Source organism: Eschrichtius robustus, chromosome 3, assembly GCF_028021215.1.
Source record: "Eschrichtius robustus isolate mEscRob2 chromosome 3, mEscRob2.pri, whole genome shotgun sequence".
Taxonomy (NCBI): domain Eukaryota; kingdom Metazoa; phylum Chordata; class Mammalia; order Artiodactyla; family Eschrichtiidae; genus Eschrichtius; species Eschrichtius robustus.
Genome location: NC_090826.1, coordinates 121783770 through 121811351, shown reverse-complemented (window position 1 = coordinate 121811351; position 27582 = coordinate 121783770). Strand labels below are relative to the sequence as shown.

At 46.6% G+C, this 27582-nt stretch overlaps 1 protein-coding gene across 1 annotated transcript in view; it reads left to right on the top strand.

The window, feature by feature from the left end:
* The first annotated feature begins 9332 nt into the window (after window positions 1-9332).
* Window positions 9333-27582, top strand: part of LMX1A (LIM homeobox transcription factor 1 alpha) — a 146242-nt gene continuing 127992 nt past the window's right edge. The window contains exons 1-2 of the mRNA XM_068538346.1: window positions 9333-9408; window positions 11654-11840. Coding sequence (XP_068394447.1) covers window positions 9333-9408; window positions 11654-11840 — 263 coding nt within the window. The remainder of the gene's footprint in view (window positions 9409-11653; window positions 11841-27582) is intronic.

The window sequence follows — 27582 nt, the reverse complement described above, 5'->3', positions numbered from 1 at the left end:
AATTGAGACTTTTCTTGGGATGGGGGATGCGTCAGAGGGCTCCACGTGTATGTCTGAACACCACTGATGACGGCGTTGGGCAGCAGCCGCAGCCCGGAGGTGCCCTCATCTTTGAGGCGGGAGGTGGGACTCGCTGAGCCCGGGGACCCTTCCTTCCAGGGCTGACTTTTCATGACTAGGTCAGTGTTTCTTCTGTTTATGTGATTGCCAACCCTGTCAGCTGAGGCTCTGCCAGGTGCATGCAGAACCCACTTGTTAACGCCCTACCTTCTCAGGGCGTGAGAAATACTATCTGCCCTGGGGCTCCGGGGAGAAGATGCAGCCCCGGGGTGAAGCCACTTTCCTGTGCCTGGGAGTGAGTCAGTGATGAAACCGAAGCCTGCTACCCAGTGGGAAGAAAGATGAGACGCTGAAGAAACTCCAAACTCTGATGGCTGTGCTCCGCCCTCCCCACCCTGCCCAGATGTTCTGGGAGACTCTGGCTGAACTTTGGGGCACACCCATCCGCGTTCCTGGCAAGCATGGCAGCCCGGGGTGTTTGCACTACCTGGCTTTGAGCTGCTGCTGGCCCAGAACCAGGACGGGGTGGCTTAGTCCTGGTGAGGACACTGGGCTGCCTGGAATGTGTACGGGACCTGCAGGTGGGTGCCCTGCTGTCGCAGCAAGGATCCGAGGCCAAGGTTTGTCCTTGAAACTTGGCAGCTCCAAACAGGGGCAGCGTTATTTTTCAGGCTGACGTTTAGGGTGGGTCTTACTCCACTTACATATGAAATCAATGAGATAATGAATGTGAAAACATTTTGAAAAGTCACCAAACTTCTTATTGCACCCCATCCAGCTGCTTTTCCTCCTGCACTTCCCACTTCTGTCTCACCATTACCCCAAGCTTCTTCGATTCCTTTTCTCCTTCCTTCCTCCTCACCTCACAATTAAACAGACACTGAGCTTTTCTGACTTGGCTTCTGAGATGTCTTTTACATTCATCCCCCTTGATTTCATGTCTGCTGCCCCTGCCCTGGTCCAGGCCCTGGATTTCTTACTTATACTAGAGTAGTAAAGTTTATCTGTCTACCTCCCTCTTCTTCTTCCTTTGAATTATCAGCCACACTGCTACCAGATTTAGTCATCTTAGAACATATGACTAAGTATTTTACTCTGCCAGTCCCAAACTTACAAAGGCTTTCTATTACCTACAGAGTAAGAAATTCTAAGGTCCGGTATTCAGCCCTCCTGGCTTGCCTCACTTCCCCGTGTTCACAGAGATCTTACAACTCACCTTGGCTTTTTGACCTTTGTGCTTTCACTCAAGCCCTGCCATCTGCCTGGAATGCCTTCATTTTCAATAACCTCCTGACAAATTTCCCCTCTACTCTTTAAGGTTCAAAAAGGATTGTAGATAAATTATTTACGCGATAAGAAAGGTGGAAATGACTATATCTTAGATGCATCAAAGAATCTTTCTTTTTTAATGGTCTTGTTAATGTATTCATGCAGGAAATATTCATTTTGTGCAAGAAACTGTGCTGAAGATTGGGGTGGAAAGTTTCACTGTTTACCCACTTGGGCACAGGGATCTAGAGCTATGAGGATGAAGGTTACAAACAAACCCACAATCACAACTCCAATACTGGTGCAAAAATATCTGTAGAGTAGCTGTTTCCCTTTTTGCTCTAGCTACCAGGAAGCTCAAAGGCAAATTTGACTCTCAGTATTCATTTGCTCATTCAGACAGTCACACATAACAGGTGCCAAGAATGTACTCAGAACAATGTTAGATCAAACTAGGTGAGCAAGATATAGACATAGCTCCTGCCGGCAAGATGTGACCATTAACACATATTCAGCATATCTGCATTATCCATTTTCTCTATTCCCAGTCTTGTAGTTCTATTTTATTTGTTTGTTGTATACAACTTCAGTTTTATGTTAAATTCTTTGCGGAAAAAGAGAGATACAATCAGTATATAAAGGTAAAAATGTTCCAGCACTGTTAATGAGGTCACAGATTTGATCTCTATTGCCATGAGCTATATAGTTTTGTTCTTTTATTATAGACTTTCTCCTAAAGCCAACTAGACATATAAATATAATTGATACACAGTTAGATGTGATCAGAGCAATTTTGTAGGGCTTTACTTTTCTCTGTTTCGCCTTGTAAACTCAGAGTGACATTTAACATTCTATCACGATCAAAAGATTAGCCCCGGGTTATTATTTGGGGGGTGATTTGCTTTTCTGTTCCCAGTATATAACTTTAATTTTTATAAAATCCGTTTCAATATTGATAGTATTCATATGCAACCTCAAATCTTTTTTGGAAACCACATGGGATATATTATGTAAATAAATTAACAGTTGAATAAACAGGGCATATTCATCAGAAGAAATGAGAGGGTGTGTAGGCTAAGGGGTAAGGGGTGTCCTCAGTGTTCCGGCAGCAGCCACTCTGGTTTCATATCCTTGATGGGTGAAGATGCAGGTGGGGTCCCTTCCTTCCTGAAAATACCTGTAAGTAACTGGGGTCTTACTACTGGGTTGGTGGAGGTGGTCTCTGCACCTGCTTATTGCAGAGCTACCTCTGGGCATTGCCTGCCTGGGGGGCTTGTTCAGAGCTGTCGTACCCTAGCACTGGACACCCCAGTGCTGCAAAAGGCTTTAGCCAGGCCCCCCCAACTGTTCCCCTGGGCCTTGAATCCAGGGCTCTCCTCCCAATCCACATGCACGTTCACCATTCACTGCACACAACTGAGGTGAGGTGGGCAGGGGAACCAGACACAGGATGTTAAGAGACCTGTCTCTTCACAGATCCTTCTCTATTTAGGTGCCTGGGGAGTTTACTCCTTGTAACCCGTCCCCCATTACATCCAAGTTCCTGGTACCTAGTGTGAAGTATCACATGTAGATGTCAAGAGGGGCCTTGTCAGAGCCCAGGAGTGAGAGGCTTATGCAGGAAGCCTGCAGTCTGGGGGCTTGTTAGGAGCACGTGGGATTGTTCCAAAAGAAATCCTTCTCAGGCTGTAGGTGGAACTGAGAGCCAGACAGCACCTGAACTTCACTGAATGCCAAAGACTGTCTTCAATTCAATTCAGTATTCAGTTCAGTTTAATTCCAGTCATATTCTTTGGATACCACTGCCTAAGTGCTAGGTACTAGGGCCACAGATGTAAATAAAACACAGTCCTAAAGATGCTTAATGTCTGATGATGGTGATGATGATGGCACCTGAAATTCATTGAACTCTTACTACGTGCCTATTACTTAGGTTGTATGTAGTTTTCATTTAACACACAGAGAAATAACTCAATTATTTTATCAGTTTATTAAATGGGGAAACTGAGGCTTGGAGAGGTGAAGAAACTTTGCCCAAGGTCATCCTAAGTGGCAGAGTCAAGGCTCAGTCTCAGGTCTGTGTGACCTCAGGACTCATCCTGTAACCACCCTTGCATCCTCCCAACCAGAGGGCACAGCCTACCCCAGGCACAGAAATGCCTCAATTACCCAGTGACAACTGCTGTCATTAGACACATGGGCTCTGTCTAAATGCTGGCGTGGCTCCTGTTCGCTCATGAGAACAGGGCAAAGCCAAGATAATTTTCCTTGAGAAGCTATATCTGCTCATTCATGGGGAGGTTAAAGCGAGACAGAGAGGATATCTGAACTTCAGGTTAACCAGACAGATAGTTAGATGTTTCACATCCATCTTCTCTATTAACTCTTGAGGAATATTTTATTCCTTTCCTTGTACAGGTAAGGAAACTGGAAAATGGAGAGGTTGGGTGATTTAAGATTAAACCGTTTACAAATGTCCCAGCGGGGATTTGAACTCAGACCTCTCTGTTCCCAAAGCCCAGGCATGTTCATTCCAGTACACCCAGTTATGCCATGGAGTAGACTAAAACTTTAGGGCATTCTCCATGGAGTCAACGCATATTCATTGGGTCTCTTTGGTATGTAAAGCATCGTGCTGGGCACAGGAGAATCACAGATGAATCCGACATGGTTCCTTTCCCAAAGGACCTCACAGTCCCAGAGGCAGATGAAGTGGGCACATAGATGATTCGACTACAAGATCCAAGAATGCGGTGCTTTAAATGGTGCCTTTGTTAGCCCGGATGAGTCTCCTCTGTGCCTCGGGCTGTCCTTGTCATGTTGGTGGGAGAATCTGGCTTAGGCATCCCCTGATTTCCCTCCTTTTCAAGCAGCTGGTTTGGGATACCCCCTTTCACCCCAGAAATCCCCAAGGCACCTTGTCCTCCAGTTCCTTCGAGAGATCTGAATGTCAACGCAGGGCCAGGAGGTTCCCGGGAAAAGAATCCAGAGGTCAGGAGAGTTTGTATTCCCAGTGTGTTCCCCGCCACACGAGTCTTTAGCCGCCCCCGTTAGCGTACTGCCTTCTCTGTCTAGGCAGTAATGTGTCTGCTTTTTTTCCTCTCGCTTGAAATGCACTTTGACATTTTTTAACAAATAACACAATTTTCCCTTTGTGTTTCCCTTAATAAAACACAGAAATGAGAGCAAGAAAAGGAAAGTAAAAAAACATGTTCCTGTCATCTCCACTCTGTAGCAGGACGTCCTTCTCCCTCACTTTCTGTCTCCCTCCCACCAAGCATCGGTCTTCCCACCCCTTTCCCCAGATCTCAGCCACAAAGATTCACGAGTCTGATGGTGTCGCCTCTCCGTTTTCTGCCATAGAAAAGGGGTAGCTCCACGGCTGGTCTACATGTCTCGCCCGCATCTTCCACAGATCGCTACTTGACTGGGGACAGATGAGGGGAGAGAACTTGAACGGGATCAGGGCGCCTCCCACTTGAAGAAGTAACCCCCCACCCCCGGTTACGAGGTTCCGGCACACCCTCTTGGGGCCCCATGGTTACTCCTCATTCGTTGCCCTTGCCTGTCCTCCCATGACGGCAATTTCTGGACCAGCCTGACAAGGACTCTACATTTTCTCCTTAAAGCAGAGTTCTGGGCTTAAGACACAGTCCCTGGATCTCTTGGAATCTGCTTGAAGTTGCAAGATTCCTGACGTTTGGAATGGCTGTCTATCTCTTACCAGGGATAAATGGAAGTTTCCACACTTGAGGCCAAACACCAACTGTATAATTGCAACCTGGGGAAGATGTGGCCTACCAGCAGCCCGTGTGAAAAAGGACTGAGCAGGTTTTGTTAATAACATGTACAATGTGAGTCAACAGCGGCCAGCCACCGAAAATGCTAACATAAAATCAGACCATGCTAATGAATGTTTTATGGCCAGAGAAAGGAGAGGAGGCCCTGAACATAGGATCACTGGAAAGTTGCAACAGGTCTGGCTGCCATAATTTATGAGAGATAGAGAAAAACTGGAGTGGGTTCAGAGAAAAGTGAACAGGATGGGGGAGGCCGCTCTGCCCACATCTGACAGATCTTGGAACTAGGATTTGACACTGTGAGTGCCCAGCCCTGAGCAATCAATGGACCTGAGGTGGCAATTCTAGGGGAATGAACTTGACCATATAAATAAAATAGTTGTACCAGATGAGCTTTAAGGTCACTTCCAATTCTGAAAGTGAAAAAAAATACTTCTTTCTGATAAAAGGGAGAACACGGCTTATTTTTCATAAAGAGCTTCTGGACGGTGGCTCTGTGGTAACTTTTTTTCATTAAAAAGGTAAAATAATGGTGTTTGAGTTAAAAATGGAAAACCATGAGGCATGATCAGGAGGATCGTTCACAGATGGAAATATGCCTGTTCACTCATTCATGTCACTGGGTTGACTAAGGGCCAAAGTGAAACAATAAGGGGTAGGAGTGGGATTCATGATCCCTAATTCATTGGTAGGGGTAAAATAAATCATAGAAGATAAAACTCCGAATAAACAAGGTGTATCTATATGGGTTTAGACACATCACTTGGACACATCAGCTAGTCCACACCTAGACAAATTCTGCAAAGCACATCAGGATCCACTGGTTCTACTGGCTATCCCATTGTCCAGAGGAAGTCTGATTCTACAAACTTCAGACAGTGGGGGGCCTTACAGACCATATTAGTATAGCCCCGTCATTTCAGAGAGGAAGTATTGCTGCCCAGAGAGGTGAACTGATGGCCTGACTGACCCAGTGGCAGAGATGGGAATGAAACTGAGGTCCTTTGATTCCTGACACACTGTGTTTTCACCTTTACTGCAGCGCTTCCCCCCTCCCCCCCAGACAGTGAGTGCATCCCTCATCCATCAGTTAAGCAAAGGGTACTTGTTGATCACATATATGTGCCTAGCTCTGCACCGAGGACCCTACGACTTATAATGTATCATGAGATACAACTCTGTCCTGGAGATGCCCAAGGGCCAGCTGGGGAAAGACATTCCTACCAAACCCTTGTGTAATCTACACTAATCAGGCTGCCTTCCAGATGCAGGGACCACTGGAAAAAAGTTGGGTCCCAGATCCAGTGAGAATCTACCCACTTTCAGGATATTCTCTAAAAGAAACATTCTCACTACTAGTTAACATATTTCATAAATTCAAGACCTTCAGTGAAACCAAAACTCTGCTGGACATTTAAAAATATTCTTTATGATTGTATTTGCCTAACTCTTTTTTTCTTGCCTAACTTCTATTTTATGTATTCTCCTAAGAATACTTGTCATTCATATACATTTTCTTCACACCCTGCTCTATCTGGGGTGGCAGAAAGGACAAAGGACAGGTGTCAGGGGACATGCCACTAGCCATCTGGTCAACATCAGAGAAATCTCCCAGCCCTGCTAAGCCCCCCAAAATCATCTGAAACAATGGATAAAACTATTTGTTCTGCCTACCTCACGGGTTTATTGTAAAGATCAAGCAAAATCATGTATGTGAAAGTACCCTGAACAGTATAAAGCAGCGTTCAAATGTAAAGTATTAAACTCTTTGCCCTTTTCCCTTGTTTCTCTGAAGTGATATTCAGTGTTTGGCTTGTGCTTGCTGGCATAAAGTACTGAAAATGGGGTCACTGCCCCTAAGCACACTGCAGCAAGTGCTGCCGGTACTTTTTCTTTTAAAATAAGGAAATGGTCCTGTCCTTGGAGCAGGTAATAGAAAACGCTTGCTCTGTGGCATGTCCTCTGCTCAGGTTCACCCTGCCAAAGTGCGTGGGAATTCCAATTCACTTCTGTTCGGTTCAGGAACTGAGGGGCCCCCAGAGAACCCCAGAGAACTGAAACTTCCCGTAGTATTCAGGTACCCTCTGTGCTCTGTTTGCCTCACCTGTAATATTGGGATAATGTCTCCACCTCACAGGGTTGCTATAAAGATTAAATGAGTTAACTATGTCACCAAGCCTGGAACAAAATAAATGTTCCATAAATGTTAGCCAGTGTCATGTTTTTTTTTTAATTGAGCCTCCACTTGAAGCCCAGGACAGTGGTAACCTCCTGAGATACACAGGAGACCCAGTTTGTGCTCCTGCAGGGGCTAATGTTCTATCACTGGAGGCTAGGGTTAGGAGGTGTAGTGAGTTAACATTTCCCCGCAGATACTTTGCTCCCCTTAGAATGTCCCCTTAGCTGACTTCCAGCGCAGTGTTATTCCGAGCTCATCTCCTGGGGGTCAGATCCCACCTAGTCGCTACCAGGAGCCTGATTCGAGCTCTGGCCTTGGATCCTCGGCATCTGCATCTGTGAACGGCTTTCGAACTGAAACGGTGAACGGGGTTTTGAGGCCAACGGAAGTTGGGAACTTGTGGGAGCCCTGGGTGACCAAGAAGGGGTTTGAGTAGTTCGGAGCTGCAGGGTCCCGCAGCCACGCGCGGCAAATAGCTTCTTGGCCTTTCCGGCGGCCCGGGTGAGGTTTGCGGTGCTTTTACCACTCGCAGTGGTTGGAGAGCGGCCAGGGAACCAGCGTGCCGGCGCCGCGGTCCAGGTGGCGTGGAGATCTCTGCGAAGGCGCAGCGGGGGCTCGGGGCCGCGGGCGGCATTGGGGTCAGCGCTCCCGGAGGTAGCGGTTACACGTGGAGGGGAGGAAACTTTGCGTGCCCGGGAGGTTGCAGCGGCTGAGGGGCGCACCCGGCGGTGGCCGCGAGGTAGGGCTGCTCAGCCAGGCTGGGAAGCGAGCACCACGGGCCCTCCACGGGACGCGCTCCCAGCCCCCTCCCTGCGCACCCCACCCCCTTCCCTCCGCCGCGCACGCAGCGCCGCGGCCCCTGTCAGAAGCGACCGGATCCGCCCCAGCCAAGCAGGGCCCGACTCGCACCCAGGACCGTGGGCCTCCGCCTTTCCTCTAGCCTGGGAGAAGCATCGGGCCCTCCCCTCCTCCCGAGGAGCGACGCGGGCGTGCAGGACGTCCCGAGAAGGCCGGCCGCCCGCGGCCACGTCCCGGCCCGGCCCGGGCGCGCCGAGGAGCGGAGCCAGGGGCCGGCGCTCGCTCCGGCTCCCTCCCGGGCGCGCCGGAGCTGGGGGCGGCCGCTCTGGCTGCAGCCTCGAGGGCCTACGCCTCCCCCGGCCGAAGCTTCCCGCGGCGCTCGGCAACTTCATTCGGCTCCTGCCACCGGGAGCGAGCTCACCCATCAGGTAAGGAAGGCTGCCTGTTCCTAGGCTCCAGCTCGGGCGGGCGTGTTTCTGAAAGTTGATTTGAAATGCATCCAAGAGTGAGCAGGGCCAGCCGCGGCTCCTCCCCGAGGCGACTTCTTTGCTCCTGCAGACATTCCCGGCACCGGCCGACCGGCGGGAGGACCTCCCCGCGCGCCCAGCACGCCCGCTCCTGCGCGCCCCCAGCAGATCCCAGTGCCCTGAGTCCGGGAGCTGGCGGGACGCTCTCCGGGTCGCTTACTCTGCCCCTCCTCGGCTGGGGCAGGTGAGGGACGCAACGCGGCCGGTCTGGGCACGGGCTACAGACCTCGTAGTTCCGCGTGCCTGGGCCGGGCCCCGCGAGGGAAAACACCCACTCTTTTTAATCTCCATCTTACCCCAGTAGTTGGGTTCCTGCAGAGGCGTCCCTCGGGCCCCCACTAGTATAGGTTGGGGCGGAGTCGGACTCGGGATGGGAAACCTGGGCTGGGGACCGGGTGGAGGGGGTTGGGGAGCAGGGGAAGGAGAAACGCAGTTGGGGGGGCGGAGGCCTAAGTACTTAACGCGTTGACTTCGAGTGAAATCAGATCAGTCAGAGCAGTTCGCTGTGACTCGTTTCTCTCCTCCCACCCCACATTTCTCTTGGCTGGACTCTACCCTCCCAGCTCATTCTGGTCACCCTGGACACTCCCTCCGTCTTTTCCCAAGAGTGCAGCGGCTTCGGGCGCCGCGTCCCAGAGGGCACAGACGCCTAAAGCGTCGTCTCCTCTCCTCTACAGGTCCTCCCGGCCCGGCCCGAACATGCTGGACGGCCTGAAGATGGAGGAGAACTTCCAAAGCGCCATTGAGACGTCGGCCTCCTTCTCCTCGCTGCTGGGTGAGTATTCAGGCCATGCGCCTGGGCGCACCGTCTTTCCGCCAGGCCCCAGCTCTGGAGCCCAGCTTCCTTGGACCCGGTCGGCAATAGGGGAGCTAGCGGCCCGCTTCATGCACTTAGTTGAGCCCACTCCCTGTCTAGCCGTCAGTCTCTGTGGGTCCTTCCTACCCTTAACCGACAAGCCACCCCAGGCCTCACGCATCGGGCACCGAACTCCCCAGAGCCGCGAGGGGCGGGCGAGATTGCTTGCAGGCGTTTGAGTGGCAAATGATTAAAAATACCCAGGACTGGATTTTTAATCACAGAGCTGATCGACGTCTCATAAATGCCGCCGTCTTCTCCGAGGCTTAGGGACGAGCACACAAACCCCAGTCACGGAGCACCCAAGTTCGAGGCGGCTTCTCGCCTCCAACCAACTCCAGCCCCAATCTCAGCCTCAAGCACCGCGGAGAGGCTTTTCCGGGCCGGTGGGCAGCGCAGCGCGGGGATTAGCCCGCGCGGCAGGGCCCTTGCCTCGGCTTTAATTAACTGGAGCCGGATCTCGGGTCCGGCGTGTCGCCCTCCCTCCCGGGTCTCCCCAATCTCTTCGCAGCGACCACGGAGGAGCGGCGAGCCCAGGGCCTCGACCCACACGCGGGTCTAACCGAGCTGAGGCCAGGGATTCCCACCCTGCACCCCGCACCCCGCCCTCGATGCTTTTCAAGTTTGGTGAATGGGTGTTTTTTTTTAGCGGGAGGGGTTTTCGTTTTGTCAGTTAAACCTCTTGCCTCTTTCCCTGACTCGGAACCGCTAGAGCGGGGCGGAGGCGGAGCATGAGCCTGTTCGGCTAGCGAAACCAGACTGAGGGAGGAATCCCCCCCAACTCCCCAGATGAAACGAAATCGCGTGCACCGCGTTCCCCCTATTTCAACCGCCCTTTCGGAAACTTACCGACTCCACACAGCCTCGGAAGATCCAGGGCGTCAGAGCTGGCCCAGACCTGGCGCAGGGCGCGCTCGAACTTCTTGCGTTCAGCGGGCGTCGCGGCTCGCCCGGTACTCCCTGCCCGGCCCACGTCCGCTCTCTGCGCCCGGGTCGTGGCCCTAGCCGCCGAGAAAGGGCAGAAAGAATAGGGAACATTTTAAAGACCTCGCTACTTCTAGTCCTCCCTGCCTGAGCCCCAAGGTGACCGGCCCCGCTCCTGAGCCGGTGGCTGCGTCTCCTAAGGGGAAGGCGACCGAGTAGCAGGGGAACTGGGAAGGGTCAGGCCCTTTGGGACACCACGCGCAAAGGTATGGTTACCCGGGAGACTAGGCCTTCTTTAAATAGCTGTGAAACGTGCCGGCAAAGCGACAAAGGTGGCTGAGCATCCCACCACCCTCAAAAAAAAAAAAAAAAAAAAAGCAGCCCCCCCGCACCCGCAAACTAAAGGGACAAAACTGACAGAAGTGCAAGGGTTGGGACGGAGAGGAGTCCCTTTCGCGCCGAGTCGGTTTGGGTGCGGTTTCGCCCTCACGCGTGGCTGCTGAGCTCGCCTGATTCCCGGAATCCTGGTCGGACACTACGCGGCGTCTCCGAGTCCTGCTTCTTTCCATTTTTTAAATTTTTTCCTTCCCTCCATTTTGATACTTCTTAATTATGAAAAAACCCATCTGTAATTTGCGCTCCAGCCAGCAGCTTGGGGTTCATTGGTTTGAACAATACTTAGTTTGCCTAGGGCGAGAACAGTATTTTTCTGCACGCACGGGACTTTTTAGGAAGCAAAGAAAATGTAGTTTTCTTTAAAAAAATAGAACAGAATTGCGTTTTAGCAAAAGACAAAACCAAACAACAAAGTAGAAAATTCTTTTTACACACTCACAGTTTTAATAATAGACAATAGAGACAAGCATAGTGAGTGATTTAGTGATTATGTGATAAACTTGGGAGCACACATTTATTTGCAGGCCGATTTTACAGGATGTGCGCACGTTTGCGCGCATACCAGGGTAGGTTTGATAATTAAAGGCCACTTATTGATTTCTACCCCCTCCCCTGGTAGAACTGAAACCTTTCCACATAGTCCCTGTTTATTAGAAATGCCATTTGGTTTGATTTTGCTCTGCTCTCCAAATCTCAGCTTGGATGTTTAGCAGGGGGCTTCCCAGGGTGAGAGGACACGGGGGTAAATCGGTGGGTGTGGAGTGATCCGTAGCTGGTCCGGGCCGGGTTTGGCCGGGATGCTGGGCCGGCTCGGCTCACGGGCGGACGTCTGTTGCTGCTGTAGGCAGAGCGGTGAGCCCCAAGTCTGTCTGCGAGGGCTGTCAACGGGTCATCTCGGACAGGTTTCTGCTGCGGCTCAACGACAGCTTCTGGCATGAGCAGTGCGTGCAGTGTACCTCCTGCAAAGAGCCCCTGGAGACCACCTGCTTCTACCGGGACAAGAAGCTCTACTGCAAGTATGACTACGAGAAGTAAGTGCCCGCGCCTCGGAGCGCGTCCCACACACTGGATCAGCGGGCGAGGGAGACTTTGTCCTTCTTTACCTCCTCATATGCTTCAGGAAGGAGCAAGATGCACCCGAGTGCCCAGATGCGCAGGTGCCCATTCACCCGCACCCTCTACGCTCCCCAGGGCGGCAGAGGACTGCGCCGGTGCACGCAACCACGGCCCAGGCCCCGCAGAAGCGCAAGGGATGGCTCCCGCTGTGGTCTGCTAGCCCAGTTTTCCCGACCTGGCCATTCCCCGAGGAGACTCCTTTGTGGGTACTCCCACCCCATCAACCTTGTTTCTCCCCTCCCTGCTTCACGGGGTTGCCCTTGGGGGCGGCCAGGGGCCCACCTCTGCTCGCCGGCTCCCCCTCTACCTTACCCACCTGTCTGCGCCACCCACGCGCTTATGCGCAGAGCTGAGGTGGTCTTGATTCCATAGCTTGGGTCCCCTGTGCTCCTACCCGGCTTGGCTTTGTCCACTGGGGTCCCTGACAGATTGGGCTCGGAAGCACCGCTGCTGCCCCTCTGAGCTCCGCGGCAGCGCACACCCCTTTTGCTTTTTCTCTCACTGTACTCTCCCCAGTCCCTTCCCGTTGTCTGCAAAACCCTCGGGCCATGGGAGCAGTTAGGCCAGGCCCTCCATCCTCCACCTCCTCCCTAATTCCCATCTGGGTATGCGTTTCTGCCACGCCGCAGGTTCAGTTCCCTCCCGTCGACGCGAACGTTCTGGTATGTTTTGAGGAGAACTAGGAGACAGGTATTTAAGAAAGTGGGTTATTTCGATTCTAGATCTCCATAATGTCTAAAGCCTGGATGAGGCTGGGGAGTGGGAGTTTGAAGGATTTCCTGGTTCCGGCCAGGCAGGCCCTGAGTTGCTTAGTAGACCTAAGCGGGGGTAGGCTTGGGGGGGTTGGGGGGGGACTGCCTTTCCTGGTCAAAATAGCTCAATAACAGGGACACTGACTTCCCCGAGCTGTGCGGGGTATTGAAGCAAAGAAACGTGGTTGAAACAGGGGCCTCTGTTTTTGTACCCGAGGACTGGATAAGTGACGGAGTGCCCTCGGGGCACGGGCAGGAAAATTCTGCATTTGTCACTGGTGAATGAAAGGGACAGCACTATATGAGGATAATCAAGGGAGGGTTAGTGTTCCTGAAAAGCAGTTCCTATCATGTTATTAAAAACACACCATGAAAGGAGGTGTCCAGGAGAAGTCTCAATGTAACAAAAAGCTCTGAGAGAGAACAGAAATATCTTCTTTTCTGATTTGCCTGGGCTCTGAGGTTTCCTACAGACTGACAAAGCAATCAGATGCAGTGACCACACGCAAAAAAATTCTTTCTGCTGCTTACGCGCCTTTGCTATAGCAAGCTTGAATTTTACCCCCATGTGGATAGAGTACTGGGCATTTCGTTTTGTTTTGAAAAGATAATTTTACATTTCTCAGCACACAAAAAAATAGGTGTTTGATTTTGGATGAGTTGGGCAATACAGAAATATATAAAGAAGTGAAAATGCATCACCATTACCCAAAGTGGTGATTACGGTTTCAATTTTTTAAAAAAGAAGATGTGGTTATATCTGTTCTTGATTGTTTAGTACTCTAGTGTCTGAGCGAAAAGTGCTGTTTTTAGGTAATTAAGCAGATTTTGTGCACACAACTTCAAGTACCACCTTTGGATAAAGCTTCTGGTTGATTGCTCTTTTTTTTTCTTTTTTTTTTTTTTTTTTTTTCCCCTGTTGCTGTTCATCTGAAGGTTTTGGGATTGTGTAGTCCCAATCTTTATCTTTGTGCTTATAGATTACCGAAATGTCCACATCCTTCAGGCACAACACTAGCAAATTCAAAAGTATGGGAGCTTAGGAAAGGATTTGGGTGGTGAATTTCTATTGTTTGTGAAAAAAAAAATCACGAATCAAAGAAGGCTTAAGGGTCAACACAGCTGTCTGACCAGTCAAATCTTCTTTAAGGAAGTCAGGCTGTGTCAAGAGGAGAAGAAACAGTTGTTGTAAAGTACTTAACACAACAATGTCCCCTCCATTTCAGCCTCCCAGGTTTGGAGCGGTTTGGGCTTATTAGCCCACTAGGGTCAGTTCTCCCTGCACAAAGCTATTTCTGCAAAGGGAAAATTGCAGGGATCAACTTGCCAGCTGTTGGCCAGAACCAAGAAGATTTTACAGAGTAGTGTGAGCTACATTGTTTGGAGAGGTGTTGATGCTACAGTGAGGGTTTTTAATTTTGATTTTAACATATATTTTGGAAGCACAGCTGGCCAAAATGGAGTTGCTTGTCTCTTTAGTTCACTATCAGCACTTGTCTGTGCCCAGAGCCTCCACTGTTTTTTCAGATTAATTTTATTCCGTTTTTCTCTCCTCTGTTCCCCATCCCAATCCCGTTCTTCTTTAACCAAGCAGGGCTATAAAATATTTAATAATCTTAATGGCATTCATCTGCGTGGTAGTTGCTATAACAGAAGAAAGGGTGGTTTGCTTGTTTGTTTGTTTTAAAATTAGGCTCAAGACAAATTCCTTTATTCAACAAGCTCTTTGAGCTTCTACAGGCAAGGCACTAGGCTAGGGGATAGGAGGATACTGAGAAAAAGTCTCGGAGCCTGCCTTCAGGAGGCTTATGTTATAGCCTAGCACTTTTTCCATCTATATTATCCTAACTGTTGAGTATTTCTTGAAAACCTCTACTGAGACTGCAGGACTAAGTATTGAATAGAAGCTGTCTGGAATGACCAGAAATTTATCCTCCAGGAGGATGCAATTCAATTTTAGATAATAGTCATGAAACAGTCACAGAGAGCACATTTCCTCTTTAACAAATACATTTGTAAAAATAATTTTTGCTTTTTTTCTTTGGATCTTTTTAAAAATTTGAGGCCCAGCCAAGGCAAGTGGAAAGGAAATTAAGATGGAAGTTAAAGTGATGGGACAATGGTGGTGGTAAATTATGGAACAGTTCATCGAAAATGAATATTCAGGCAGTGCCCTTGTCTCCAAAATTCATGGAGTTCAAATGCTATTTTTACACATCAAAATAAAAGAACATGTAGCTAATGTACAGTCTTCAGTGAAGTTCATAAACATAATATTAACAAAATGGGCTTATCCTATTTATGTTAGCCATTTATATGTGCATTTCTGGCCATTGAGCACTGTTGCATTTGAATTATTAGCTGCCTATTCATGGTGTCAGGCAGCCAGTTAAAAAGTGAAAATTCTACTCTGTCAACTAGTTGTTACACCTTCTTGATGTCAAACACCATATTTGTCTAATTTTAAAGAATTGAATTGACAGTGACGTCTTAAGACGTACAGCCATTCATTTGAAGACTTCAGGGTATTTTGTTAAATATTTGTCTCATACACTGTGACACTCTTAGGAATAATTTATCTCCTCGGCATCCAAAACAAATAAGCATTTAAGGCTGGAGTGCAGAAAACTGATTTATGAATGTCCAGAAATTAAGAACTGGAGGTGACCTTTATTGTTCGTGACGTGCCGTCAAAGAAAAATAACTAGTTCGGTGGGATGGTACATGCACAGAATTGATGAAGGGGCATCATGTCACATAAAACATCAGAATGCTATAGGTGTGGGTGTTTAAACGTTGGACTCAGCTGTCTTCAGCGTTCCCGAAAGTTAGCAGACAACCAAAGTGTTTTCCAGCCTGGGGAACTTCTACTTACATAACTGTTGTTCCCTATTTAACTGAGTCCTCTAGGATCTGGTTAGTTTGGAGTTTTCCCTGAATTTGTTCCAAACAAATACTGTAGTTGGACTTAAGTTGGAGAAAGAAGAGGCTGCTGAATAACAGGAATGTGGTAATACAATAGATAATTAAGCCTTCTGGAAGGGATCCCACATTTAAATCAAGTTTATATTGTTTCTTTCATGTGCCTGGCGGCTCTGTGTGTCAGACGGGGCCCTCTCCCCTCACATATGAAGTTTATCATTACCCCTTAGATTGTTCTGGACATCCTAGGAGCAGTGTGGGATAGTACTGCTGTCATCAGGGCTGCTCTTATAACATCATAACTCCCCACATGTCAGCAAAGTGCAGGCCTTGGGAAACCTTCTCTCAGAGGGCCAGTCCATGTTTTCTCCCCTTTCTTTTGGAGCAGACCAGTTTTTCTGAAGAAAGGGACTCCAGTGAACCAAAGTACATATCCCTCACTTAGAGCTTTCTCTGTATTTTTCTTTCGACCTGCTGATTGGCAGCCCCGAGGAGAAAATGGCTGAGGTAATGATTTCTTTTAGGATCCGTAATGAACTAATACTGCATTTTATCAAGGTAGTGTAGCCTGTGTGTGTAGGAAGGAGGGTTAGTTTGGTTTTATTACTGTGACATTACTTGGAGATCAAAATTGGGCATCAGCTCCTCATAAAAGAAGCCCACAGATGAAATTACAGAGGCAGTTGTTAGATTTTTACTCTATCTTTTGTTGGCCTCACTCCTGGCATAATAAAATTTAGAAATATAAAAATCAAACACAGCTAGGTAATAAATTGATGTCTGCATTAAATTGCAGGGGGGCTTAGCTTGGGATAAGCACCGTCCATGGGCTGTGGCTGTGTTAGTGCAGGCTGACTTATCTCTTTTTTTATTTAGAGGGTGATTGGAAACACTCCTTGTTCAGAGGTGTTTTCTCTTTTTATATGTATTGGTCCATAGGTAGGACTTTCTTTTTTTTTTTTTTTTTAACATCTTTATTGGAGTATAATTGCTTTACAGTGGTGTGTTAGTTTCTGCTTTATAACAAAGTGAATCAGTTATACATATACATAGGTTCCCATATCTCTTCCCTCTTTCATCTCCCTCCCTCCCACCCTCCCTATCCCACCCCTCTACGTGGTCACAAAGCACAGAGCTGATCTGCCTGTGCTATGCGGTTGCTTCCCACTAGCTATCTATTTTACGTTTGGTAGTGTAGGACTTTCTGAATCTCAGACTTAAAATGTTGAAATAGAATTAGAGAGCAGGAGTGGATATTAATAGTATTCTGGGGATTAGATATGAATGTTGCCTTTCAGAGTAGACTTGTGGGATTCTTTTGATCCTTAACGTAAATGGAGCACATTAAAAAAAGTTATTTATCCAGTTTTACATATTGTAGAGTTCTGGGATTTTGTCATCCACCTGGCTAAGGAGTTGCTTTTGCTGTTCAGATTTCAGTGACAAGAGCTTTTCTGATGGTTCATTGTTTGTCTTGCTTTTTAGTTTCATTTTTCTTATTTATAACTTTTGTGTGACCTAAAATACTGTTACTAATTTTAGAGAGCCCTCTTTATTGTTGTTTTTTAATTCTGGGAAGGTTTTTTGGAATTAATGAGTAGGTACTGTTTCTCTAATGAGAACAATTCCATTCATTAAATTATCAGCTAATTAATTTTTATGGTCAAAGAAATTATTTGGGTCCTACTGTTTTGTTTGGAAGTGAGAAAATAGACAAGGATTTAAAATACTCATTAGATTGCCGGGGATTTATTAAAGCTTCTTAGAGTAAATTGATATACAAAATGTCATTGTTGCTTTATATCAAGATCGAAGTAACCCATATTGAATCACGTTAATTTGATTGTTAAATATAGTTGTACAATACTGGGAAATGAACTATGGGGGAAAAAGTGCAATCACATCCACCATAGAAAGGTTTAAAAGTAATTTCCGCCTTAACTATGAAATCTTAGCTTTCCTTTAATGCTTTGCAATTTTTTTGTTTATACCTTTCTAACATGGAAATTTAAATGCCCATATCTTCAGATGGGAGTTCTTGGTAAGCCACTTGCAGGGTGGGGTATGGAGGATTGGGGGCTGTATGGGGTGGGCAGTGCCACCCCTCACCCCACCCTGCACAGAAGCAGAAAGGGTCCTATGTGGGAGAGTCCTGTCCAGTTTCCAGCATGCCTGAGGCTTCCCCCTAGGAATGAATGCCCTGTATGTTTTTCTGAAAGTTTCTTAGCGATGTGTGGATCAGCGTTACCAGCAGCCTTTTCAGATTCAGTTTGGGGAAGTTGGTAATTTTAGGAACAAAATGTAGAAAAGGTTCTGGAGAAAAGAGGCCCTTTTCTCCTTTGTGCCTGTTTTCTGGAACCCACAGAGAAACTTGGTACGCCTCACGATTTACATTTTCTCCTTCGTCTCCTTGACTAGTGCGATGTGGGACAGTTTAGTCAATTTATCACAATTAGAATTGGTTATGTTATCATTGACCACTGTCAGCTGCAGCTTTGTGTCTCTTTGTCGTATATTAAATGAAACCCAGCCAACTGTCTTGCTGAAATGAAGCAAACACCTTCCAAATGTCAAATTGTTATTTTAGTCAAGCACAATTATCTGTCTCTATATTTTTAACCAAGATGAAATTAATAAAATAGCTGTGGCCCTGGCATTAATTAGCAGGAGGATTAGAGCTATATCAGCTAAAAAGGAGGTGTAAACACTATAATCTTGCTGCATGTTTGTTTTCACACTACTGAAAATAAATAAAATGAGACTTAGGACAGGGATTAAGTTTCTTTTGGCATTAGACAGCAGATGCAATTGGAATGCAGCAGAAACAGTGAAGTATTAGTGAAGACATTATCAGAGGAATAAAACTGTGGCCCAACATTGGTTTCCTACCTTCTGGTAGACTTGGTCCCATTGCAAATAGCCCCATCTGGGCAGTTAAAAGAGGATTTTTAAAACCTACTTCCGTGCTGTACTTTTCAGTTGCGACCCAAGGCAACCAGATCATCTGTAGAGCTTGTCACCTGGCTGCCATGCTCGGGTTCGCTAGAATTTAATGGAACCCTTGCCAGAATCCCCATTATTGCACCGTAATGTCGTAACAACTAAAAATACAGAATGGGCTGTGCTTCTCCTAGTCCTTAACTGAAGTCACATGAAAGAGTTTGGTCTCTTCTAGCCTTTCAAGGTTCCAGTTGGGGGATCCTATTTTTGGATAACAGTAAATATGTCTGGCTTTTCTGACTCTCTAGGCCTCCAGTGGCTTTCTACCCTGATAGATTTGTATTTTATCATCATTACCCTATAATGGACAAACCCTGGTAGGTATCTGGCCATTGTGGATTGGACTACCTTGTCTGATGGGCCAGTTAAACTCTTCCTATAAAAAAAGATCTTTGACATCCAGCAGTGCTAGGAATGGGCCACATGCCATATCTGACTTCACATCTAGCCCCATCCCATTCTGCCTCCCCCTCACTCCCCTATGTCCTGTGGAATTCTACTAACTTGACTCTTGCAAGCACATGATATTACTTAACACCATCTCATCAACTGCCTCATTTTTCCCCCATGCCAAGTTTATGGACTGTTAGTCCTCTTTTAATTTTTCTCACTTGGAGGAAATAAATTCGTCTTTTAGATACACAACATAATGGTCCACCCAGTTGTGGAGCAGGGCTCAGCTACAATACCTGATGAGGGACATTACGCTCAGGTTTGCGTGATCCCATGACCACACTCTTTGGTTGACCAACTGGGGCCCCTGAACATCTTTCTGAGTGTGCCTGGCACCTTCATGGATGCTGGGTTATGTTTTTCAGTGGGTCGGAGAAGTGCCTGAGTCTGACGTTGTCACCAGTAAACCAGGACGAGGAGTCGTTTGGTGAGAAGCCTGGCTAGCACTCTGATAGTGTGTACTCACTCTCAACTTGTTTTGCTGCTTCTTTGGGTGTCACACTTCTCCAACCTGGAAAGAACCACCCCTTATCTCTCGAGCACCAGCGTCTGCTGCTGCAGTGAGAAGGGATCTTTGGAGCGGCCTCTCTCCTAGTTCCATCTGGCCCCTTCAGTTACACGGTAGCCACTCCTTGACTCACAATTCTCTTGCCTCCTCCCTATCAAGCCTCAGGAACTTTTAAAAGGATTTTTCGAAACAAAACAAAACAAAACACCCCCTCCTGAACTCCAGATTAGCCTCTTAAGCTCATTAAAGTTCCTTTAAATACCAAAATGTCGGGCTCCTGGGGACTATCCCCCCAAACCATATTTTCATTCTTAACATTGTTGTCCTCATTTGGTGTGCAGCAGATTAGGGCCAGCTCCCTCTGGGCCCATAAACAGTCCCCTCTCTCTCTGTAGGAGGGTCCAAATATGTCTTTGTTTGAGTACTCAACAGCCTAAACCTGAGTGGAAGCTGATGCCGCCTTGGCCTGGGGCCCCCAGCTCCAGGGTAGAGAAGAGGTTGATGTCACTGGGGACAGACAGGGTGGGACCCAGAAAAGGGAGTGGGCAGGTGAGTGGACAAAGTGTGGCTCATACAGTTTTCAGGAGTTTGGTAGTCATTGAGCCCTCTCCCAGTCGCTGGGAAGAACCAGTGATGGGCGAGATTTAAAGGACTGTCCTTGCCCTAGAGGGTCAGCAATGGCTTTGGGATCCCTTTTGACTAGGACCCAACAGAAACACTAGAGCCCAGTTTCTGTTCAGCTGACAGGCATTGCTGGCCATCATCGTCCAGAGGTGGATTTTTACAGCTACACCTGCGTTTTGCCTGATGCTCTCTCTTTCATTGCAGCCTCTTTTCCAAAGGGCCTCCTCAATACATCCCACCCCGGTCTGTCATTTCAGGCTTCCTTCCTTAAAGCTGGCTCTTGGGGAGAGCTTTCTGGTTTTGACAGTGGAACAAATCCTTTTTAACATAACCATCGAGAGTTTCCTCCCCTGCTGCTGGCTCCCCCTCACCCCTTCTCCTCCTGCCCCTCCTCACATTGTAGCAGGGATTCCTGTTGTGCACGTATTCCCCAGTACCATGCGCAGTGACAGCTACCGTCTTCACAGGGATAAGGGCTCAGCTCTTCAGAGACATAAACCATGCCGTGCTAGTGCCTCATGGGCGGTACCATGAAGTAGACATTGGAAATCCAAAGGGGAAGAACATCCCAGGAGACCCTTCCCTGCGTGTCTTTGGCCGGAGTGTTGCTTGGTCTCTGCAACTATCTCTCCCCTGGGGCTCTATGCACCTGGAAGCCCTGAGTTCAACCACAGCATGGGTTTTCCAACCCCATTTTCAGAATCTTAGCTCAGCCTTGCCTTCTTGCATGTCTTATGCTCAGAACCTATCTTATGACCTTTTAATTTTCAAATTATGCTGTGTGCAGGCTAGAGCCTGCTCTCCGCTAGCTGTCAAAATGGAGAGGATGTTATGAAATAATTCACATCGGGATGTACTGTGATATTCTTCCAAAGATACTTTTTAACTGGAAGGGTGTTCAGTCAAATTATTTTCTTTGTGTTCTGTTATTGGTTGGGTTCTTCTATTTTAAAAGTCCACGTCCATAGATGGAAGGGGTTGGACAGGTGGATATGAATGGTTTGGGCACTCCACAGCTCTCTGCATTACTGGAAAAATAATATGAAACACATGTCCTACTGTCAAGAGATATCCAAGCCACAATTTCCTCATCTATACAAAGGAATAGAATAATAACAACCTCATATGGTTATTGTGAGGATTACATAAGGTAATGAACTTGAAAAGCCTTTTGGTAAAATGTGGAGAACTATACAGGCTTGGGTATTATTATTGTTGGTTTTTTAATATGAGTAAAAGAATACATACTCTTAGAAGCTGTGTACAATAACACAGTCTAGTGGTTAAGAGCATAAACTCTGGAGCCAGAGTGTCTGGGACCAAATCCTTGCTCTGCTGCTTGCTAGCTGTGTTACCTTGGGTGAAGGTCATGCTTTCTCTGTGCCTGTTTCCTCTCTCTAAAATGGGGATGAGAATAGTACCAACCTCAGAAACTTCCAGTTATAACATAAATAAGTACTAGGGATGTAATGCACAATATGATAAATATAACTAACACTGCTGTATGTTATATATGAACATTATTAAGAGAGTAAATCCTAAGAATTCTCATCACAAGGAAAAATATTTTTTTCCTATTTATAAAAAGTTTGTATCTATATGAAATGATGGATATGCATTAAACTTACTGTGGTAATCGTTTCATGACGTATGTAAGTCAAGTCATTATGTTGTACACCTTAAACTTATGCAGTGCTATATGTTAATTATACCTCAATAAAACTAGAATTAAAAAAATTGTACTAACCAACCTCATAGGGTCATTTTGGGTTAATATTTTTAAAGCATGCAGATCAACGATTGGCTCATAGAAAATGCCATCAAAGGATGTGTTGAAAAAAAATGTATCTTTTTGAATTTTCAAAGATCCTTCACAGATATTATCTTTATTGGACCTTACAACAATTTAAAAAGTTAGATAAGGAGAGGTGGTTTTTTTTTTTGGTTTTTTTTTTTCCTTTGCATTTTGTAGCTGAGAGAGAAGCTGGGATGCTATCCGAAGCCTCTGACTCCTGGTCCAATGGCCTTTCCACTAAATCACACCATCTGCTCCTTGAATTCTGGTGTTCACACCCCAGTGAGATCACAATTCTCAGTCTGTCCTATTGAACTAGCTCTTGGAAAACAAGTCCCCACCTGCTAGATACTTGAGCTTTCCGGCAGCCTTTCGACGGTCAGCTGTTTATATATTCTGTGGTTTTAAAGGAAGCTTTTTGGATTTGGGGAATGCCTGAGTGAGTGAGTGTGTGTGTGTGTGTGTGTGTGAAAGCTGCTAGTGTACACTCGTCACTCCTGTTTATCAAACTCCTCCGTAAGCGCAAAGCTGTCCTACCCATCTCTCCTATTCCATCCCATCTGCATCGGTCTCCACTGTCCGCCAGCATCGCTGTTCTTCCACACCAGAAGAATGACACAAAGGGAGACAAGCATCCGTTTTCCTCCTCTCCAGCTCCCAGAGTTTGCTATTGGTGACTTTTGTTCTGGGAGCCTGTCTGCACATTTGGCAGCAGAACTGTTAAGTATCAGATCTGGAGCCTTCTAGGCATACTTCCATTGGGACTAGCCAGCAGCTGTCCATCCATTCCTCAGATAACCCCTTTCCAAGTTTTCTTCTGAACTGTGCTGTATTTTCAAACAAGGCTCAGCCTCAGCTAGGAAAGATCCCACTGTGCCCCCGTGTGAGGCTGATTTCCCAAACTATTCACTCCCTCTTGTTTATTACTTGGCCTGGCTGTATCGAGAAAGGGAAAATGGAATCTTGGGTTTTGAGGAAATTAAGTATTCCTGTATTGCAGTATTTCTCTCACCACTGCCGACACTTGGTTCTCTTAAAGGTAGGTCCAGTCAATTTTAGAGAGATGAAATGTTCATTTGAATTTAATCTCTGTAAACTGACGTTTAATGAAACTAGAGATTTCAGGTAATACACCAGCAGTTGGAATGCACTTTACCTAGTTGTATGTGCATTTCTCAAATTTAGAACTAAATGGAATCTTATAAACAGTTGGTTCATTAATTAAATTACTCATGCATTCCTTTAATCATCAGACTTATTAAATTCCTGTATGTGACAGATATGTAAAAATGAATGAAACAAAGCACTGATGTATTAACTATCTAGCAGAGATTGCTTAGAGACATAAATTAAACAGAGGCTTGAAAGAAGAGTAAACTTGTTTTAAGAGAGGCATGGCCACTGGGACTGAGTACTAGCTTATCTAAATCCCTTGGTTCCCTATTGCTATGTGCCATTCATTATCTTTATAGTGCTTATCATAATTTGAAGTACATATTTATTTGTTGGTTTACTGTCTGTGTCACAAGATCATAAGCTCAGTGGGGGCAGGGACCTTTCTCTTTCTGCTTCGTTTTGTTTTTTAACTCCTGTATCTCCAACATCTTGCATGGTTCTCGACAAATAATAGGCATTAGACATGTTGGCTGAATGGATAAACGCATCAATGAATGACTTGCTTGGGGTTGTTGAAAAGGCTTCATGGAAGAGGTGATATGTTAATTGGCTCTTGGAGCGTGAATGGGAATGTGAACCGTTCAGGTGGAGATGTCCAGGAGGCAGTTGTAAAAGAAGATCTAGAATCTATCCTGGACAAGAAGCTTTAGGATATGTTATCATATAAATATGAGAAGTGCCCAAGGGGATCCTACACAGAGTGAGAAGAGGCCCAAGGGTGTAGCTTTGGGGAGCCCTGGGAGAGGCTGTGATGAAATGGCACAGATGCAGGAGAAAACACCAGGGTGAGTGGGCTTCTGGAGGACAGGGCAGAGGTGGGGAATTTTAAAAAGTAGGGCCACCTAGTTGCTCTTGGAATTGGCAGTGAGTCGGGGGTAACCTTGTCAAGATTAGCTTTGTCAGAAGCTTGGAGGGATCAGGATAACATTTTGATGGGTTTTACAATAAAAGAAAGAAGAAATGGAGTGATATAGCCAACTTTTTTGAGAAGATGGGTAGTGGAAGAAAGATGGGAGGGAAAACAGTACCTGGGGTAGAGGTAGAATAAAGGGGAGATGTTTTAGGAGAGGGTAGTTTTGAGGCTATATGATGGCTAAGGTGAGCTTTGCCAGGAAAGGGAGGGGGCTGAGGACCTGGGAGAGAGAGGGGCCTCCAGTTGATAGAGGAGAGGCTTGGGGAGGGTCAGGGATACGTCTAGGGTACATGTTGAACTCCTGCTTTGGTCTTTCCTAACCATTCTTTCCCTCTGTTCTCTTGTGCATTTCTCTGTGGATTAGCCAGAACTGATCATCACTGAACAGAGGCCAGCAGAAGGTGGGTCCATTTCCCATCTCTCCTCAGGATCTCTCGTAAGGTGGCTACTGCAGCTTCCCACGTAGCTTCTTTCTCGAGGTCACCCTGGTTCATGGGCCCAGGGGTGACGGCAGAGTGGGGCTTCAAGCTTGAGTCCTACTTCAGATCCAGTTGTCTTGGTGTAAAACTTACTTATCATCTCCCTGTTTCTGCTCCTCGACCGTGCAGACCTCTATTTGGTTACAGCATAGTCCAAGGTATGCAGTACGGGACTGATTCCCCAGGACACGTGTTCACATCTCCCCAGGCCAGGAACTAGCCAGTTGTGCTTGGCAACTAGACCATCCATACACCCGTCCATTGATAGGCTTTTGCTTCCCGTGATTCTCAGGAGAACGTTCAAGAGAAGGGGAGTCCAGGATGGGGGCACCATCCTCCTTATTGACCAGACCACAGTGGCTTGGTCTCTTAACCCACTATCACTCTGTTTTACCGTCTTATTCATATGGTTGGTTCGTATATTTACTTTCCCAGACTGGAGGCTAGAGTGACCTATAGTGGATAACAGTGGGTTTTCAGAATCCTTGAGCTTCAGTAATTCCTTTGCCTCTGCTTTGTCTGGGTGGGCCCGGGCAAATCATTTAACCTCTTTGAGATTCTCCCATTAGCCTCAGCGCCTTTACCTCGAGCTCTCTGAGGTCTGGAGCCCGATCACAAACTGCCTGATGTGTACAGTGGGGGAGAGGGAATGTTTTTGACAAGGAGTGGGAGAGCAGTGTATGGTTGGGTGGGAATCCTTCCTTAGGTCTAGGGCTGTCGTATCTGTGTGACCCTAGGAGAGGAAAGGTGACAGGGTCATAGGGGGCCCGGCCACCTAACTTAGAAGGAAATTAAACTAAAATTGGTGCTATCAAGGAAGCTGAGTATTTTCCAATGGCTCTGCCTCTGTGGCCAGTAAATTCGGTGGAAAATATATCATTCAGTGATACGTTATTTGATATCATAGACACCCAGCCGATTCATGGGATGAATTTTTCTGCTTGTCACCTGGCTGTAAGAGCTCCGTTTAGACCGAGCTCAGTAGTGCTGGAAGGGAGAATTGGGTGGAGAACTGTAATACAAACTGCAATACTTCATGATGTATTATTTTTCAGTTTCCCTCTTGACAGTGAAAGGGCAAGGGCCAAATGGAATGTACTCTTTTAAATGGCAACATGGACACAGTGGGATTCCTGGAAAGCCATTAGTAGCCAAACCTAGTTAATATCAGCTCAGGAAAACGCTCTTCATCACTGGCCCCTTTTCTCCAACTCAGTTATTAAGGGAGTTCCCCAAGGAGCTCCTTTAAAATTTTAATGATGTACGGTATTGCAGAGGTTGAACTGTTACGATGAGGTGATTTCAGCTTTTACCCTGCCGTTGCTGGTTAATTAGAGAGGAAAGAAGGTTCTGAAGCTCATATTACCTGTAACGTGGTAAGACCCACCATCAATGAAGTCACATGCCATGGAATCCAGGGAGCTCATATTCCTGCCTTTTTACCAGATTGAGCTAATTCTGGGATAAGATGGAGGGAGAATATGTCCTGCCTGTGGCCCTCCAATTGTTTGTGGCTTTCGTCCAGATAGCACTTATTCTTAGAATTGAATAGTGTTTTTAGGAGAAGCTAATGGAGAGATTTGTATCCAGGGCCTTGGTTTGATGTTGTAATTGTGCCTGAGGAGGTTGGTCAGTCCTCAACAGCCACCTGTAGCCTTCTTGGACATGAAGCATGTGCTTTGAGTTGCTCTTTTTCGGGGGTAGTAACACAAACACACACAGACCATATTCTGTCCCTTTGTGTAACTGAGGACGTACCTAAGTGGGATCACTGGGCGAGGTCAGAGTTGTAACTTGTGGCCAGATAACTGAATCAGTGTCTCTTGGTTTCCATGGAGACCCAACCCATGTCTTCAGACTTACCAGCACCAAGGGATAAGTAAATGAGCTAATCAGCCACAACCAAGCTTAAAATCCACGGGCATCAGTACACAGTGAGTGATCTGCATATGCAGGTGTGTAATGGGGCGTACAGCTGGGGGTGAGGATGGTGTGGCACAGTGGCTGGCACTTCCCAGGTTGGTGGCTTCTGTCTTACATGCCACGTCTCCATGTACCTCACTGAGAGCCTAATTGATGGATCATTCAGCATTTAGGAGTCCTATATTTCAAGGGTCATTTCTAATTTTAAAACCCTATTTGGCATCGGATATCCTGGGGTTTTTTTAAAAAGCCCATTTCTTATTTGGCTTTTTAAAAGTGGGAATTCAGATTATTATCATTTTTCATGTAAGGTCAGTTTTCAGTTTTCCCTTCTAAAAGGTGACCCCAACTTGACTCAGTTTCTTTTCTCTTTGCTTTGAATTTACCGTTTAATTAAGGAGGTTGATATATTCAGGGTAAGATTTAGGATTGTGGCCCGACCCTCAGTTTTGGTCAGCCTGAAAGTAAATTTTAACTTGCATTTACTTTACTTATTCAGCTAATATTTGTTGAACACCTGCTGTGGGCATTGTTATAGGCACTTGGGGTAGAGCAGTGAACAATAAGAGAATTCCTGACTTTACGGAGCTTACCTTCTAGAGGGGAGGAAAGACAATAAACAAACAAATAAAATATGTCTCCCCCCAGATCTCCCCAAGTTTGACTCCTTCATGTGTTTACTCAGATATCCAGGTATTTAATATTGCAACCGACCCTGACACTCTTCATTCTCCTATAACTTCTATATATTTCCTTTTTCCAGCTGCTAATCACCTTCTAGGTTACACTGTAATATACTTCTTTATTATGCCAATATACTGTTCCCCCCATTAGAATCTAAGCCCCATGAGAACAGTGACACAGGTCATGCCTCATTTAATAGAACGCTTTGCTTTATTGTACTCCGCAGAAATTGTGTTTTTCTTACAAATTGGTTTGTGGCAACCCTGCATCGAGCAAGTCTGTTCGTGCCATTTTTCCAACAGCATTTGCTCACCTTGTGTCTCTGTGTAACATTTTGGTAATTCTCGCGATATTTCAAACTTTTCCGCTATTTTTAGATTTGTTATGGTGATGTGTAATCAGTGATCTCTGATGTTACTATTGCAAAA